The sequence below is a fragment of the Cupressus sempervirens genome, chromosome 7 (assembly GCF_028749045.1).
Source record: "Cupressus sempervirens isolate cs-2001-9-10 chromosome 7, ASM2874904v1, whole genome shotgun sequence".
Classification (NCBI taxonomy): Eukaryota; Viridiplantae; Streptophyta; class Pinopsida; order Cupressales; family Cupressaceae; genus Cupressus; species Cupressus sempervirens.
In genome coordinates, this window is record NC_143124.1 from 584,553,257 (window position 1) to 584,570,503 (window position 17,247).

General features: G+C 37.2%; 1 protein-coding gene across 7 annotated transcripts in view; it reads left to right on the forward strand.

Annotated features, from left to right (window-relative positions):
* Positions 1-10,528, forward strand: part of GCP1 (glycoprotease 1) — a 263,036-nt gene extending 252,508 nt beyond the window's left edge. For 2 of the 7 annotated variants that reach the window (XM_089792137.1, XM_089792138.1), the window contains 2 exons: positions 9,514-9,602; positions 10,085-10,449. In XM_089792137.1, the coding sequence (XP_089648263.1) occupies positions 9,514-9,602; positions 10,085-10,201 (206 nt within the window). In that variant the 3' untranslated portion in view covers positions 10,202-10,449. Of the gene's footprint in view, positions 1-9,513; positions 9,603-10,084 lie in introns of all 7 variants that reach the window. The other 5 variants (XR_016353980.1, XM_089792139.1, XR_016353979.1 and 2 more) reach the window with 5 other exon arrangements.
* The last annotated feature ends 6,719 nt before the right edge of the window (positions 10,529-17,247 follow it).

Below are 17,247 nucleotides of genomic sequence, written 5' to 3' on the forward strand. Positions count from 1 at the left end.
CTTTGTAAACGTTAGAAGATATAGATCTTAAGATTTGGTTATGAAAATTCGTTTGTTACAATTCCTAACATTTTGAGCTCCGCTACTACGAAAAGCCTACAACCATGAGCGAAAAGAGGAGGTCCCCATTTGCAATGGGACAATAGTGTAAAAGAGTCACAACATGTTCTTGATATCTTGAATTTCTTGAGGTAACTCGAAAACCTTGACATTGTAGTTTCGTTCCTATTGATGAAATCCAAGATTCTTGATGATTTAATGACACAAGTCACAATATGCAAGTTCACAACAATATGCAAGGATATTGTAATTTCCGTGTGGATGAAATTCAAGATTCCTATGGATTCCACACTCACAATATGCATCATTCCTGTTGATTTAATGACTTGATCATTTAACCACTTCTAGCACTTTGAGCTCCTTTATTGCCAAAACCCTACAACCACGAGTGAAAAGAGGGCGCCCTTATTTGCAATGGGACGATGATGCAAAAATGGTCACAACATGTTCCTAATATCTTGAACTTCTTGTGGTAACTTGAAACCTTGATATTGTAATTTCCTTCCTGTGGATCAAATCAAACATTGAGGTAGCCTTCCTCACTTGAAAATCTTTTGTTTGAATTCCCTTTTGAAGTGAGAGACTTGTTTTGATTTTGAACTTGTCTTCTACCTTCCCTTGTTCGAGCTTACTTGTCATCTTGAAGTATTGTCCTCCTTTACACTTGATCACTTTGAGCTAGTCCAATTCATCCTTATCATCACCATCAAATGCATAATTCTTGAAAGAAAAGAGGAAACACCTTGGATTAAATGACTTGACCATTTAACCACTCCTAGCATTTTGAGCTCCACCAAAACCCTACAACCACGAGCAAAAAGAGGGGGTCCCCATTTGCAATGGGACACTAGTGTAAAATTGTCACAACATGTTCCTGATATCTTGAACTTTTTGTAGTAACTCAAAAACCTTGACATTGTAATTTCCATTCTATTGATGAAATCCAAGATTCTTGAAGATTTAATGACAATATGCAAGGATATTGTAATTTCCTTGTGGATGAAATTCAAGATTCCTATGGATTCCAAGATTACAATCTCCATCATTCCTTTGGATTTAATGACTTGATCATTTAATCACTCCTAGCATTTTGAGCTCCTTTACTGCCAAAACCCTGCAACCACAAGCAAAAAGAGGATACCCTCATTTGCAATGGAATGATGGTGTGAAAAGGTCACGACATATTTCTGATATCTTGAAGTTCTTGTGCTAACTTGAAACCTTAATTTTGTAATTTCCATCCTATGGATGAAATTGAAGATTGAGGTAGCCTTCTTCACTTGAAAATCTTTTGTTTAAATTCCCTTTTGAAGTGAGAGTCTTGTTTTGAGCTTGAACTTGTCTTCTAGCTTCCCTTCTCTAAGCTTCCTTGTCATCTTGAAGTAGTGTCCTCCTTTGCACTTGATCTCTTTGAGCAAGTCCTCTTCATCCATATGATCATCATCAGATGCATCATTTCTCAAAGAAAAGAAGAAACACTTCGGACTAAAGTCATGAAAAAAATGAAATGCAAGTAAGGATTTACACTATTTTCATTATAACAATTCCTCAAAGAGATTTCGAAATTAATTTGCATTTGGATTTTGAAATCATAACTTAGATTATAATTCTGATATTATTCCTCAAAAATTTCTCAATTTTCTTACCCATTTGCACAAAAATGAGCCTTAACCACTTCTCTTTTCCATCTTCAATGGTCTGGGAATTTGATTTGGAATCTTATTCAAATGCTTGATTAAATCTGGAGATGCTTGTTTGTCGCACTAATGCTCGAAATTCAAACTTTCGTTCTGATTTTAATCTTTTCTTCAACCTGGAATCCTTGACAAAAATTTGGAAAATACATGATGGAATCTGCTCTGATTCTGTAATGACCCTACTCAAATCTGATCCCAAAATGCTGATAAAGGTCCAAGAAAACACTTTGCATACAAGGGTCATATGACTGATATAAAATTTCAGTTTGCTTTTATGGCTCTTTCCTTCACTTAGCATCAATAAGAATGCTTGCAAGAAGACTCTAAATTGACTAAACAATGACCTAACATGAATGTGCAACCTATTTTGACAATATTCAATGCATATATGTGATTGAAACTACTTGCAATATGCAGCTACAGCAACTAGTAATTTTGACAAACACTTGGGATGCAAAATTATAACATTATTTATGCCAAAAAGAGAACCTACAGCCAATTGACATTTTGTCAAACAATTGGCATGCAAACTAATAAGCTGATCATGAATGATAAATACATATTCAATTACACTATATTAGACCAGCAAATTATGTCTCCTTTATTGCACATAAAATGTTAACTACAATGCTAGTATGAAATGGCCAAGACTCTTGGCTTACATCTACAAGAATAATGCTTAAATCTGTTACAACTTTCACCTACAGCTTTACCTTCTAATATGCATCTAAATGATAAGAACAATGCATGTAACATCCAAAGGAATCTGATTGTAGATGGCTATAATAATTTTCTCCAATGCTGCCTTTTTGCTTTGCTTTTTCCAATCTGCTTTTTCAGTTGCTTTTTTCGGATCTGCTTTTTTGAACTGCTTTTTCGGATCTGCTTTTTTGGATTGTTTTTTCGGACTTCTTTTTCGGACTGCTTCCAAAAACTCAAACCCTCAGGTAGTCTGAGTATACAAATTAAGCTCAACTTGAAATGGCTGAATATCACTTCCAAAGTGCAACCCTTCAGAAGATCTTTCACTTACTCAGTTATGTGATCTACTGGGAGGTATCATTCCCGAAGACCAATAGACTATCTGAAACCCTTGGTTTCACAATAAACCATGTGATTGTATTCACAATTTGATGTCAAGAGAAATGATAAAAACTGGATGATGAGAATGAAGCCCAGGATGCCTATTTATTCTTTTTCTCCACTTTCTCCAGAAACTTTTAGAACATTATTTTTATTTTATTTATTAAGTGACTTTATAAGATATTTTTAAAGTCACTTTATTAAATTAATTAAATATAAAGTTACCTTTTTAATATTTATTTATTTATTTGATAACTTTATAAATAATTAACTTAATACCACTTATTTATTTAATTAAAATAATTAATTAGTCATCCTCATAAAATATTCATTATTTTGGACAACTTAATTAATTAAATTAATTAAATCAAATTACCGCCAAAATGAGGACATTACAGTCCGCCCCTCCTGAAATTGCTTGACCTCAAGCAATTCACCACTTGGATCCCACAAGAACTCCATAATGTCCTTGTCATCGCCAAACAATTCCTGCAACACTTGCTCAATCCATCTATCATTTTGTCGTACCAACTCAATACCACCAACGCATTCCACTGGCCTGAGCGGAATGTACAACCCAACTCTGCAACAATGGTGAACATTCTCGAATGAAATTGTACCCAGTCTGGAGAATCCACATATTGTACAACTCCTACAGTCAACACAACTCTGCAGATCACCAGCCACTATCTCATAACCATAACTCCCATGCATCACTGATGGCGAATAGTCATCACATGATAGATAGCAAGAACTAGAACCCAAACCAAATCTGACGGCCATCAAGTCCTCAACACCTGGATCCAATGCAAACTGATGAACATACCCTGCAGTATAATGCTGATTAAAAAAGAACCAACCTCAGTCGACAGCTCGCCATACACAAGTGATGCAACCCACAACAATGATCACTAACCAAGCCGGAACTAACTACTACTTCCGAAGATATTGCCAAGGGAGTAGTGTCACTAGCAGGAACCATGCCAACTGCCGGTTCACCAAGATCACACATGACCTCTAATACAACATCACTAGTCTCCTTGCCATCCGTAGGAGAGACCACCACCAAGTCAAACATACCTCCATGCTCAGCTGCAACACCCAACTCAACTGAACCTGCCTCTAGTGGAAACGAACCAAACATGCCAATACTAGTATCAAGGACAGATATATCCTCATCTCCACTGCCTCTATCAACCTTGACCATGGACATCCTCAAATCACCAGACACCGCGGCCGGTGACTGTACAGAATCTGGTAAAGATTGAAGTCGCTCTAACTCCATGGTCACCTCAACCAAATGAAAATGTGACTCCTCAAAAGCCAACTGTGTACTCTCAAGGAACTCAAAAGTCACCTCGAGCTGCTGAGTAAGCTCACTCACCTCATCTTCCTTGACCAACAATGCATCATATGCTGTACTGCCCCACACCATAAGATAATCTCTGTCGGCTACCAACTGCATATGTGGATCTCTATCAATGAAAGATAACTACCTCCCTGCTCATCACTAGTAGGAGAACCCCATCCATGAACTGCTAACAACTGACGAGCAGCATCGAAATGCTCGCAAATGATAGCAATGTCTCGCTCACTAACTCTCAGCTGACTAGACACATGATTGTGTTGGCTGGTCAAACTCCTATACTCTACCCCTGGTACACTGTCCAAAGTAGTAACCTCAGAATAGCTATCGTCTGTAATACTGCCATCCAAATTTTGCAATCCAACTGCTGAACTCGTATCATCAAACGGAGTAACTAAAGCATCAACATAAACCTCCGTATCAAAGGAACCCGCTGAAGAGGCTAAGTCCTCAACACTGTTAACAAAATCCTCCTCGGTGTCATCTGTAATAATCAAATCATGTGACTCTTCTATAAACTCTGTCATATCTGAGGGATCATCAACCCATTCCAACAAGAATGGTCGACTGGATACATGAACAATGCCCAGCATGGTTGTATAAAAACTAATTCCAGCATCAAACAAGTTGCTGGCATGGATGAGAACTACACCTAGTAAACTACTAATCAAGTCCATGATAGTGCAACAGATACTACTACCAAAGAATGATAGATATCTCTGGCCAAAACAATCCGAAGTACTAAGATAAGGATTCCAACATCTAATCCACGAATAGAAATCAATTGGCAACTCAAGTAAACTCCTCACCTGAGTAATGTGAACAATACCAACTGACTTCACGCACCTGTTCACTGTATCCACTACAATCTCTAAATCCGGAGTGTGAATGCTAGACATACTCATATCATCATCAACATGTGACCCGACTGTAAAAGAAAACTGAGTCCCTGCCATATGCGCTAACTCCTGAACTGAACTCACCTCTAGACGAAGCTCGTCCACATGTCTCTCAAAATCCTAGAGAGCCAACTGAGTATACATCAAGGAATTCTAAGTATCCTCCAGCTCATGAGAAAATCGGTCGACCTCCTCTTCCTTCTTCTTCAATGCATCTGAATAGATCCCCACAAGATTAAGGAGATGATCGCGATCTGAAAGTAGGTGTATGTAACTTACCTTCATTGCTTCCATGCCTTCCTTGATCTGCTGTAAGTCGTCACAAGAAGAACCTACTGTGACTCCTTTCTGTCTCTCCTGCAGTTGAATCATCCAAATGTGATTCTCGATCAATCCACGCATCCTGTCATGATGAGATAAAGCCGCGACAATATCCTTTTTCTTCATCTTCAGTTGGCTTGCCAAAACACGTGAAGAACTACTAGCCTCTATCTCATGAAAAGAAGCATCCAACTGTGCCTGATACTCATTTTCTGCAAAGTCCTGAATGCTCACTTTCTGATCAACCGTACTATCCTCAAACATGACAGTATCCTCAACTGCTCTAACTTCATCCAGCCCAACTATACTGGAATCACTATCTGTGTCAATCATGCAGTCCAGTGTGCCTATGATATCACCTTTTGATGCAACTGGCTCAACCGGCACAACATCTGTAACCACTTTTGCCTGTGAAGATGATGCAGATAAACCATTACCTAAAGAAGTGCTAATGTCTCCCTATATTGAATCAGCATGTCTGTTAAACTCCTCATACAAGTTTCTGCCTATCATAGGAAAAGTACTTCGATCCTTAGGCCTATCAATCAGGCTCTTTAACCACGTACATGCCACAGGTGACACATTCCTCTTTTTTGTCCAAACCCACCATAAATCTTCTGCCAAAAGTTTAGAAATTTCATCATCCTCAAACAAGATTGTGAACATGATGGAGTGCATCGATGCTAATACACTGCTGGGATGAAACTCATCCATAATATTCCAAAATGTGTTAAACATCCTACGAATGTCACCGATACAACCTATTGCCAGCATAATGTTTTCAAATCTACACCTTGCAAATACTTCAAGTAATCTTGCTCTTTTTGTGAAATAAGGGTCTTGGATGTTGTCCAACTTTTCGAAACTTTTTACCATGGCGTGAAGTATCTCTGTCATAATTTGATCGTCATATGAATTAAGGCCAACTATTATCCTCATGATTTCACTAATGCAAGAGAGAGTTGCAAGTCTTATCACCTCATCATGATGTCTCAATAAGCGGGGCTTAACCAACGAACCAAATGCTGGAGATAAAACTGTTTGCATAGCATCGAGTTTTGACTGATCAATCTTGCCTAAATAATTTTCCAACTCCTCCAAAGTTTTTAGAAGGTCCTCTATTCGTTGAAATGGGCAATCTAATTTCTTTTTTGCATTGTGCATTCTTTCTTCCAAATCCCTATCTCCTGTTAACGCCATACTGATAATTGAATTCATTATGAAATAACCCAATCAAGCTGGCAGGAAACCGCTCTAATACCACTGTAATGACTTTGCTCAAATCTGATCCCAAAATGCTGATAAAGGTTCAAGAAAACACTTTGCATACAAGGAAGGGTCATATGACTGATATAAAATTTCAGTTTTCTTTTATAGCTCTTTCCTTCACTTAGCATCAATAAGAATGCTTGCAAGAAGACTCTAAATTGACTAAACAATGACCTAACATGAATGTGCAACCTATTTTGACAATATTCAATGCATATATGTGATTGAAACTACTTGCAATATGCAGCTACAGCAACTAGTAATTTTGACAAACACTTGGGATGCAAAATTATAACATTATTTATGCCAAAAAGAGAACCTACAGCCAATTGACATTTTGTCAAACAATTGGCATGCAAACTAATAAGCTGATCATGAATGATAAATACATATTCAATTACACTATATCAGACCAGCAAATTATGTCTATTTTATTGCACATAAAATGTTAACTACAATGCTAGTATGAAATGGCCAAGACTCTTGACTTACATCTGCAAGAATAATGCTTAAATCTATTACAACTTTCACCTACAGCCTTACCTTCTAATATGCATCTAAATGATAAGAACAATGCATGTAATATCCAAAGGAACCTGATTGTAGATGGCTGTAATAATTTTCTCCAATGTTGCCTTTCTGCTTTGCTTTTTCCGATCTGCTTTTTCACTTGCTTTTTTCGGATCTACTTTTTGCTTTTCTTTTTTGAACTGCTTTTTCGGATCTGCTTTTTCGGATCTACTTTTTCGGACTACTTCCAAAACTCAAACCCTCAAGTAGTCTGAGTATACAAATTAAGCTCAACTTGAAATTGCTAAATACGACTTCCAAAGTGCAACCCTTCAGAAGATCTTTCACTTCCTCAGTTATGCGATCTACTGGGAGGTATCGTTCTTAAAGACCAATAGACTATCTAAAACCCTTGGCTTCACAATAGACCATGTGATTGTATTCACAATCTGATGTCAAGAGAAATGATAAAACCTGGATGATGAGAATGAAGCCTAGGATGCCTATTTATTCTTTTTCTCCACTTTCTCCAGAAACTTTTAGAACATTATTTTTATTTTATTTATTAAGTGACTTTATAAGATATTTTTCAAGTCACTTTATTAAATTAATTAAATATAAAGTTACCTTTTTAATATTTATTTATTTGATAATTTTATAAATAATTAACTTAATACCACTTATTTATTTAATTAAAATAATTAATTAGTCATCCTCATAAAATATTCATTATTTTGGACAACTTAATTAATTAAATTAATTAAATCAAATTACCGCCAAAACGGGGACATTACAGATTCTGTTTTGATTCGCCTTCAGCCAGGGCAGATTTTCGATGTTTTGCCTCTGACTTCGTCCTAAGTTTGTTTTACAATGACCAGATTTGTTTGGAGGAATGCTTGCTTATCTCTCAAAATCACTCATCAATGGATCAAATCGCTGATAGTGATCACTGCGCCCTGCTGGATATTTTGTAACAATATCCCTGCTTCAAATCGGAATATTTCACTTCCTTCTTGAACTTAATTAGACCATGACTTGATGCTTGAATTCGACTTCTTTTGAATTCTGATTTTTGTTTTATCTTTTTCAGATTCGGTTTTTTTCCTTGTTCTGCTCTGCATTTAACAAATTACTTTTGCATTGAGATTTGAATGTTCACCCAAGTGAACTTTTGAACACTTTACCATGTTGTGAGGAAGAAATATCATCTGGTTTTGTCACTTCCCAAATGGGTAGTTCTCAGATTTATTCCTACCAAACTTGAAAAAAGTGAAGGAATAGATGTATCTCAGTTCACAGTCCACCTCTTCTTCCTCACCATTTCTGCTTTTATCCTATTCAAATCTCACCCTTGTTTGACAACAAACAGCTGCAACCTTTATCAATCTGCAACAGTTGTTAGTTTGAAGAGAAAACTTTGACACTAACAGCCTTCCATGCTGACTAGGAAAAATCACAAATCTAATTTCATTCAAACACGACAACTATGGCCTTAACAACAAGCCAAAACATTTAAGTAGTCAAATTGAGTTTCATAGGGCAACCTGGCCAAAATACAAACAATCTCTTTTAATTCGTGATATGGAAGGAGACTAGCATTGATGGAATGTTGGAAGCTAAGTGTAATTTTACTGTAAGGGGAAAAAAAAATTGTTAATTTCCTAATGCAAATTCCAAATTTGTCTTCCAAATGAGATTTGGTTTGGGTTTGAAATCTGCAAAAGATGCTATTTTTAATGTCCGACTGTATTTGATACTCATTTCAAACTAAACAAAACAGATTGTACAATTATTTGGAATGTCAATAATAAATTCTGTGAAGCTGCAGGTTCCAGTTGGTTGAGATCCATTTTAGGGCTGAAATTGGCAAATGCATTAATTCTTAGAGAATTTTCAATTAGTTTCTTTACAGAAGTCATTGACTTACACTCTGAAGTTCTGACGAGACATTTGTTCTTTTTAACTCAGCAGATTATTGAATTTTTTCTAAATATTAATGACTGTTATCATAAGTTTTTCTGGATTCATTTGCGTGTGAATTTTTAGCATCTAATTAAATCCAGAAATATTTTATGATAAATATAATGGATTGTGGAAATCTGATATCTCTTATTGGCGAGTGTTTCAAAGGTCACGAAGTTTTGACTGAGTCTAAGCTGTATCTGTGAGCATATGTTTCATTAATTGCAAACAGTCAATCTATACTGTAGGCAAAATTCAGACATATTAATGTTCATACTTCAATCCGAATTGTCTACTTAATTTGTCTGTGTAACGTATTGAATTGGAATAAACCAATAAACAGGAGTCATGGTAGCTTGGACTGGCATCGAATACTTCCATTTAGGAAGGTGTGAACCTCCGCCGGATAATGATGAACCTGAGGATGGAAGGGTCAGTTTCGACCATCTCAAATTCTGGTCTTCATGTTTTATTAGCAGATAACCATTTTGCCTTGTTACTCTTAATTGCATCCTACTTTTAGATTATACTTGTACAATATCAATGATGTTCAACTTAAAACTGCAATTACAGTTTTTTTAGCACAATTATCATATGGATTGATGAAGTTCCCTGCCCTACAAGAAGAATTTACAATAAAATTTCTTTATATTATCACCCATGTAAATTATCAATTTCCCTTTGTGTGAGACTATTAACCACACAGTTTAGTACACAAGAGAGAGAATTACAAAATCTCATTAACAATTTATGTTCTGGCTTCTTTTGTAAAGAATGTTACCCACTTCTATTTGTTCAACCAATTTTCTATATGCAATAGAAATATGAGAAGTTTATTTTTAAATTTTTAATAGACTTCTCAATTTCGATGATTACTTAAAGACTCACTTAATTGCTTGGATGTTTTGAAACAGCTAGATCTGCGTCCAAGATGGCAATTGGGAGAGATTTATGAGGCAGGCAAGAGTGATTCCCCCTCCCTTAAAAGGGCTAGAGTTTATTCATCTCTTCAATGTTTAAACAAGTACTGAGAAAGTCATTAGTGGAAAACTTGCTATTTGATGTCAATGCGGATAAACTTTAACTTGTCTTTAGCTCTAGATAAAAGCCTTGCCAATTGTATAATTTTGGATATTTATAAGTTCATTATGTAGGTATCCAGTTTAAGCAACAAAGAATAATTTATGGAGATACTTTGCCATGGACAATTATTTCATAATGGAAAGTTGACCATGATGGGAGTGGGAATATAAATGCAGAGACAATCTATTTGGATATATACTGTAAGATTTGTCTCTGTTGTATCCTTGCACAGTTGCATAGTAGTTCAGAAAATGCAGTTATTTAGCTTCTTGTAAGCCATTATGTTTCCGACACAAAATTTTGAAGGTGGTGCATTGTTTTCATTTCAATATGGTTGTTTCATAAAAGTAATGAACTCTGGTAAACTATGTTACTATTAATACCTGGTTCGAAAAATCTAGCAAAGTTCGCTACATTCTACATAAAACTTTAAAAGATTTTTGTTTTAATAATGATAGAATACTGAAATAAAACTAATATGAGAAATTATTTCAATTAAGGATGAAGTTAAAAAGGATTAGTGTACTGCATTCAGTATCAATTTATCCCTAACAGCAAAGGCAAAGTATTGACAGAAATACTTAACAAGAGAAATGCAGTGGCATTAAAACTGAAAGAACTATTGATTGAAACCCATGAAACTTAGAAATCATAATTAGCAGCCTAGATGCACAAGACTGCCAACTATCATGTATAATTCAAACTAGCAGCATTGTCTTGTTCACCATTCAAGCAATTTGTTTTAGAGTGAACAGAAGTCGTGACAAGGATTGAACCATCCAGTTCCCCTACTATTTTAAGGGCTGGCCGGGGGTGCCCTTTCTTTTCTATTTCCAGTTAAGACTTAATCACCCCGGAGACAGGTGGGAGGACAAGAGGACTATGAAGCGACTGGAGCCATAATCCATGCGAGCCGGTAGGGCCGGCACGCTCGACTGCCCCTGGCGAATAGTAGGGCCATGCGAGCCGGTAGGGCACTTTAGGCTCGGGGTTAAGAGTTTGCTGTCCTAACTTATTAGGAAACCACCTTCCGCGTGTGTGGGGCAACGGCCATCTTCCATAGGAGTTTGTTATTGCTCGAGGCAAGTTATTGTGGTGCATTAGATATTATTGTGCAGGGATGCCTCCTGGGAGGATCATTTTCACAAAACTTGCTGGCACTTATTCCGCAATGACTTGTGGAAGAGTTCATAACATTAGTCTGAGACACTGAAAAGATCTCCTTTGAGTGAGATATTAGAAAACAGAGCTTTATTCGTGCACTTAGAGCTGCATGGTGTGACACATGCGCATATCATTCCATAGACATGTGCATAGTTGGGAAATTTTGAAGGAAAAGGTTGGAACTATTTCATCTGAGAGAAAGTACTGGTCAATGGTGCCAGGCGTGTCGTGTCTCAAACTCTCAAATGACATAGTCCACAGCTTCCACTGCAGGCTGTTGTGGAATAGGTGAGATGGACTAAGAGCATTTTCCTTGTGACATTTTCTATGGAATTTGTGGTTCATAATTATCTAACGGAGGATATGCATCTCCAGAACAGGCTGATAAGTAGCACTAACATAAAGTTACCGGTGCTCTCCTCCTTAGATGAAAGCTTGACTAGCAAAGCTACTAAGTTAGTTGTTGGGTGGATATTTTGCAACCGACAGTTTGTGCAAATTCAGTTGCAAAATAGGATGACCAGCCACAGCATGTGAGACAAAGTTTCGCCTACTTTAAAGGGAAAGCTCCCCCTTCTCATTGATCCTTGGATCAACCTAAGGTAAGGAAGAAGTTAGAGGTACTTTAAACAGTGTTACTCATATTCTTTCCTCTTGTTTCAAGAAAGAATCCACTTACTTGCCGAACAGGTAATGGGCAAGAAGAACCTCTAAACTACACTACTATCTAGAAATTGGAAATAGTGATAGCAATAAATCAACACCAACTCAAAGGCTAATCAAAAGTGTAGTGGCTTGGATCTAAGTAAATCACTCATATTAGGGTTGTTAGTGAACAGATTTGTTTTCCTACATATAATGATTAGTTGGATCCTATTACCCCTTTACGAAGACAAAAATATCCACTATAGTTGGGTAAGCTTTAGTGATCTTCTTCCCTCTGAATTGCATAAGGTACAACACCCCTGTTAGATCTTCGGTGAATCTCTAGCCTAATTGAACAAATTCACTATTTACTCAAAAAAATAAAGGTTGCCCTTCTTAGTCTTAGATAAGGTGCTCTGATAAGGTAGTTTCAAAACAATAACAAAGCAAGAAAAGATCAAAGTCTTCAAATCCTCATAGCTTGCCAATCACATATGATTTTTCAATGACAATTGAACACCAAGTATCAATACAATTTAAAACAGTAAGATGACATAGGGTGCTAAAATAAACATTCACCAAGATTCATAAATCTGAATACAAAGACTCAAATCATCCCATATATACACACATATTATCAGAATTCAAAGTTTAAGATAAACTTTCAAAACATTTACGATATCTTGATTCAACTATCCGCAAAAATATCAAAAGTAACTATCCAAAATACTAAGATGTTAATTTCCCCTGTATTTTTTCTAAAGTGTAACCTACCCCAAATAGAAGGCCAGCAAAGAACTGTCCTTGGGTGGCCCCTACGGGCCCTTGGATTCAACTATATAGACAGAGGGCGCTCTATGCCTATTGAAGATTAGATGGCCTGACCTAATAATCTAATAATAGGGGTGATCAGGATTTGAGATATCCTAATGGCACCTAATCTAGCCTCGAGGCCCCCATATCATCCCAACGACAGGAGGGTTACATTGAATAGGGTCGAGTTGCACTACTCTCCTTACCAGTTCAACTTATATAGTTTTAGATCACCAAGAGGTCTCCTTGAAAACCCGACCTCCTAGTAGTCAACAAAGATACTTATAATATCTAAGAAAACATTCATAGGACATTTGTCCTAAGGTTCGAACTATATCAAGAAAAATAAAACTAAGCAGTAGCACCGCTTTCTATTTCTTCAACCAGTTCTTCTTCACCTAATGCATTACGTGCCAATTTCCACTCCCAATAGGCACCCACGATCTCTTGCACAACATTTGAGTTAGGATTCTTTAGGCTCAGCAACCGCATCTTCGAGGCATCTTTATCCCATTTCATTCTAACAATCGGTTCAACATAATTAGGTAGGTAACCCATACACAAATGTAACATGGATTCCACTTGGACGACCTTTGTGAAGTTTGTTGTCGTATTACTCACTTCGTCTCTTGTGGCCTTCATGTCCTCCTTGAAGATCTTCATCATTGCTTCTAAATCCCCATTCCCTTCTTCATATTGTAGTCACCAGTTGGATTAATGATCTTTATGTCCTTAGTGAAGCTATCAAACATTTTTTAATTTCTCTCTCAATGGTTTGGGCTCCTGCAATTGTAGAATTGTATAGCAAGCACCTCCAATTCATATTCTTTTTCATGATATACAACATGGCCGCATCAACAACCTTTAGGGGATTCTCTATCAGAAACCTCAAGATGCTATATTCTTCTTTTTTCTGAAATCTAGATGATTATTGTAGTCCACTTAGTTTCATCTGCCTCCCAAATTAGTAATTGGATCTGAACCTCACTAAGTAGGGTTTCCATGTCATTGAAGATCGTGTTAGATTCTTGGGTGAGCTTCATTTCATCTTTTATCACACCATCTATCTAGTGATCCACTACAATTGCCACTAACTTGCCCGTTTGTAGTTTTTTCAGTAGCTTTTTGCTATCTAAGGATTTTGAGTCAAAAGTTTTAGGTACTTGTGCCAAAGGTAATGCTCCATATCCTCAAAGGGAATCCATGTATTCAGGCATATCATTTATTATTTTCTTGAGTTCCCTCTTTTCTTTGGCATCTTTATGTGATTGCATGAGGATATGTTGAGTCGAATACTCTAACCAATGTTCTTTGGTTTCCCTATTTAATACCCCTAGGTTTACTTTAGTCATCTCAAAATTGTTGACATCTTGTTCAATAGATCCTTCTTTAGGTTTATAAAGAGATACTTCCACTACGACCTCCCCTATTTTTGAATCTTTAACAAGCCTTGATGCATTCTTCATTCTTTAGGCCTAGGGGTTCTTGCGGTATATCTACCATGTCATGAGCTAGTATGGATACAAGAACTAGGTTGCATTTTTTTCTCATTGAATTGATTAGGCAGTTCAATACTGTTGATCAATTTTCTCTCTTTTTTGTATTTTTAGGAGGGGTCACTATCATATCCAACACTTAGATAACATTGTCTACCAGTCCTTGAACTTGTTGTTCATCACCCACAAATGAAACATTTTGTTCCTTATCTTTACCTAGATTAACATTGCCAGATTCCTGAGCTTCCATCTTTGTTTGCTTCTGAGACTTGGTACTGGACCTAGTCCTTTGTACTATAGGTTGGTTTTCAATTGGTTCCCTCGAACTTCTTCACCTGCATGATCAATGGAAAGAATTGTGTTAGAAATAGGGGAACATTGTAGATTTTCATCTATCTTTTCTAACCGGTTGGTGGGTGTTTTCTCCTTTCTCTTATGTTTTAACCAAGCTTTAGTGTGTTTGACAATATCTTTGGTTCTCTTAATAACATCATCTTCCTCATTCTGAGCCCAATCAATAATAGACATAGTAATTTCACCTAGGCTCAAATAGCATGGTTCAACAATATCTGAACTATTATCCTATACTCCCTTAATTTTCATCTTCAACTAAAGTGAGTTCACTTGAGACAATAGGAACCTAGAGTGATCTCTCTTGTAAACCTCCCTTTCATTGGGGCAGTCCTCCCAATAATCCTCAAGGTGGGGTAAGGGTATAATCTGGCCTTCCAGTTCAAGTGTCCTTGCAAATCCTTTACTATTAACCTCTTCTTTCTTGGTAAAATTTGAAATCAAAATTGCAGAAGTCATAGCCGATGTTGATAGTGTCTTCAATCATTCTACAAGAAAGCCTACCAAGCTTTACAAGAAACACCATATTCCACTTTTCCTTGAGAAACAAATCTTTTAACCACGATGACCAATTGTCTGGGCCATACTTCGGTTATCACCAAACAGTCCATAATCTCATGGGTTCCTCTTCAAAACCCCCTACCCTAATGTAAGTGAACTTAGGAAATTTAATAAAAATGTTGCCATAGGCTTGAACCAATTGGAAAGCTTCAGATGAGCTAAACAGATTCGAGCTTGGGCTTGTCGATGCCAAGCGACTCTCCATGATGCTAGTCCCTACTTAGTAGCCTTTTGAGTGTCTAACCAGGACCTGTACTCCTTGCATTGTCTTAGGTTCTTGCTTCAGCCATCATACTGTCTGGCATGAGTGTTAACCATGGATGTTGTGATTTTTGTGTGTTTGTGGTTGGATCTTTATCTCCGTCAGCATGGCGGGTGTGGACCTATGGGTGCCACGTGGTTGGAAGGCGTAGCTACCCTCACCACTGCTAGGGATCGATGTACAGAGGCGATCTTTTGTCCTAGTGCGACCGTTGCTGGATGTCTTCACTTGGTACTTTGGGTTCTGGAGTATGCTTTCTTGTGATTTATGCTTTCATTGGAATGCTTGTATATCATGTTTAGATGATGTTAGTTTACTTGACGCATTCCCTTATCATGATGTTTAGCATATGATTATATGACGTTATTTGATTTAGTAGTATATCTGTTGCTTACTACTGTTTAACATGTGATAGGTGATGTTATCTACTGGGATTATCTTTATGCTTTACTACTAGCATGTTAGATTTTCTTATGCTTATTTTGTTGCATGTTTTAGTAGTGACATCCCTATTACGACAGTACTGACGATCTGGTCGGTGGCTTGGGATGTTACGCGCGGGGGATGGCTAGGACCCACGATGGTCTTATGATGCTATTGACGGTTGGGAGGAACCGCGTACTTAGTTTGGTTGTTTTGTTCCTGAGATGTATTTATGTTCATTGCGATGTTGCCTTTGTTCTATGCGATGTTTATATTCAGTGTGTTCTATGTTGCTGTAGTTTAGATGGTTTGATGTTCTTCATTCCGTGTTGTTCTTGCACTCGAGTGTTCATTCCTCGAGCCTTTGTGGATCCGGTACTCCCCGGTGTGGAGGTTCTTTTGTTGGTTTTTCCCCATTTTTGAGTTCTAGAAGTGTTTTTACTTTCTATGGACGACATTTGTTCAGCATTGTGCGACACTGATAAAGTATCGCACGCCCATAGAAAAAATGTTGCATGATACTATAAAGTGTCGCACGCATTATTGGAAAAGTGTCGTATGACACTGAAAGAGTGTCGCACGGCTTTATGAGAAATGTCGCGCGATACTTTTCCAGTATCGCACGCCTTCTTGAGAAGTGTCGCACTCAGTAAGGGAGAAGTGTCGCCCTCCCTTAGTAAAAAGTGTCACACGATTTTTGTGAAAAACCTGCGCGTGCCATCAACGGGCACTTTTCTTTGTGATCCGATCTTTTTGAGAGTTGATTTGGATACCCTTTTGGGCGTTCTTCAATCCTATGTTGTTGCATTTTGAATTCAGTAAGTTTCTTTTGAAATTCAGTTATTGGGTTTCTATTGTAGTTCTTCGGGGTTTAAAATATATCGTTTAAGTATAAGATATATTTTAATATATGCGACAAATCATTTGAGATAGGTTTCAGACCTCTCAGAGATAAGTTATGGATTCTAGGAAATTTCAGGGCTTCAAAAATCTAGACTTAGCCAATTTTCAAGGCTTCAGGATTTTAGGCTTAGCCAAATTTTGAGATTCTGCATATTATCCCAGCTTGGTGTTTTGTTGATGAGTGGTCATTTCTTGTTCCCTCATCTTGTTGTGGTGGTTGTTGGCTTTTGTTTGGGTCTGTCAGTTGGGTAGTGGCATTCGGAGATTCGTTGGTTGCCGAGATTGTGTTGAAGTCTTCCGTTGCGATCGTTGTGATCCCTGTATGATGTTGTCATGTGCATTCATGCTTGTAAAAAAAAATATCTTGGCTTGATTT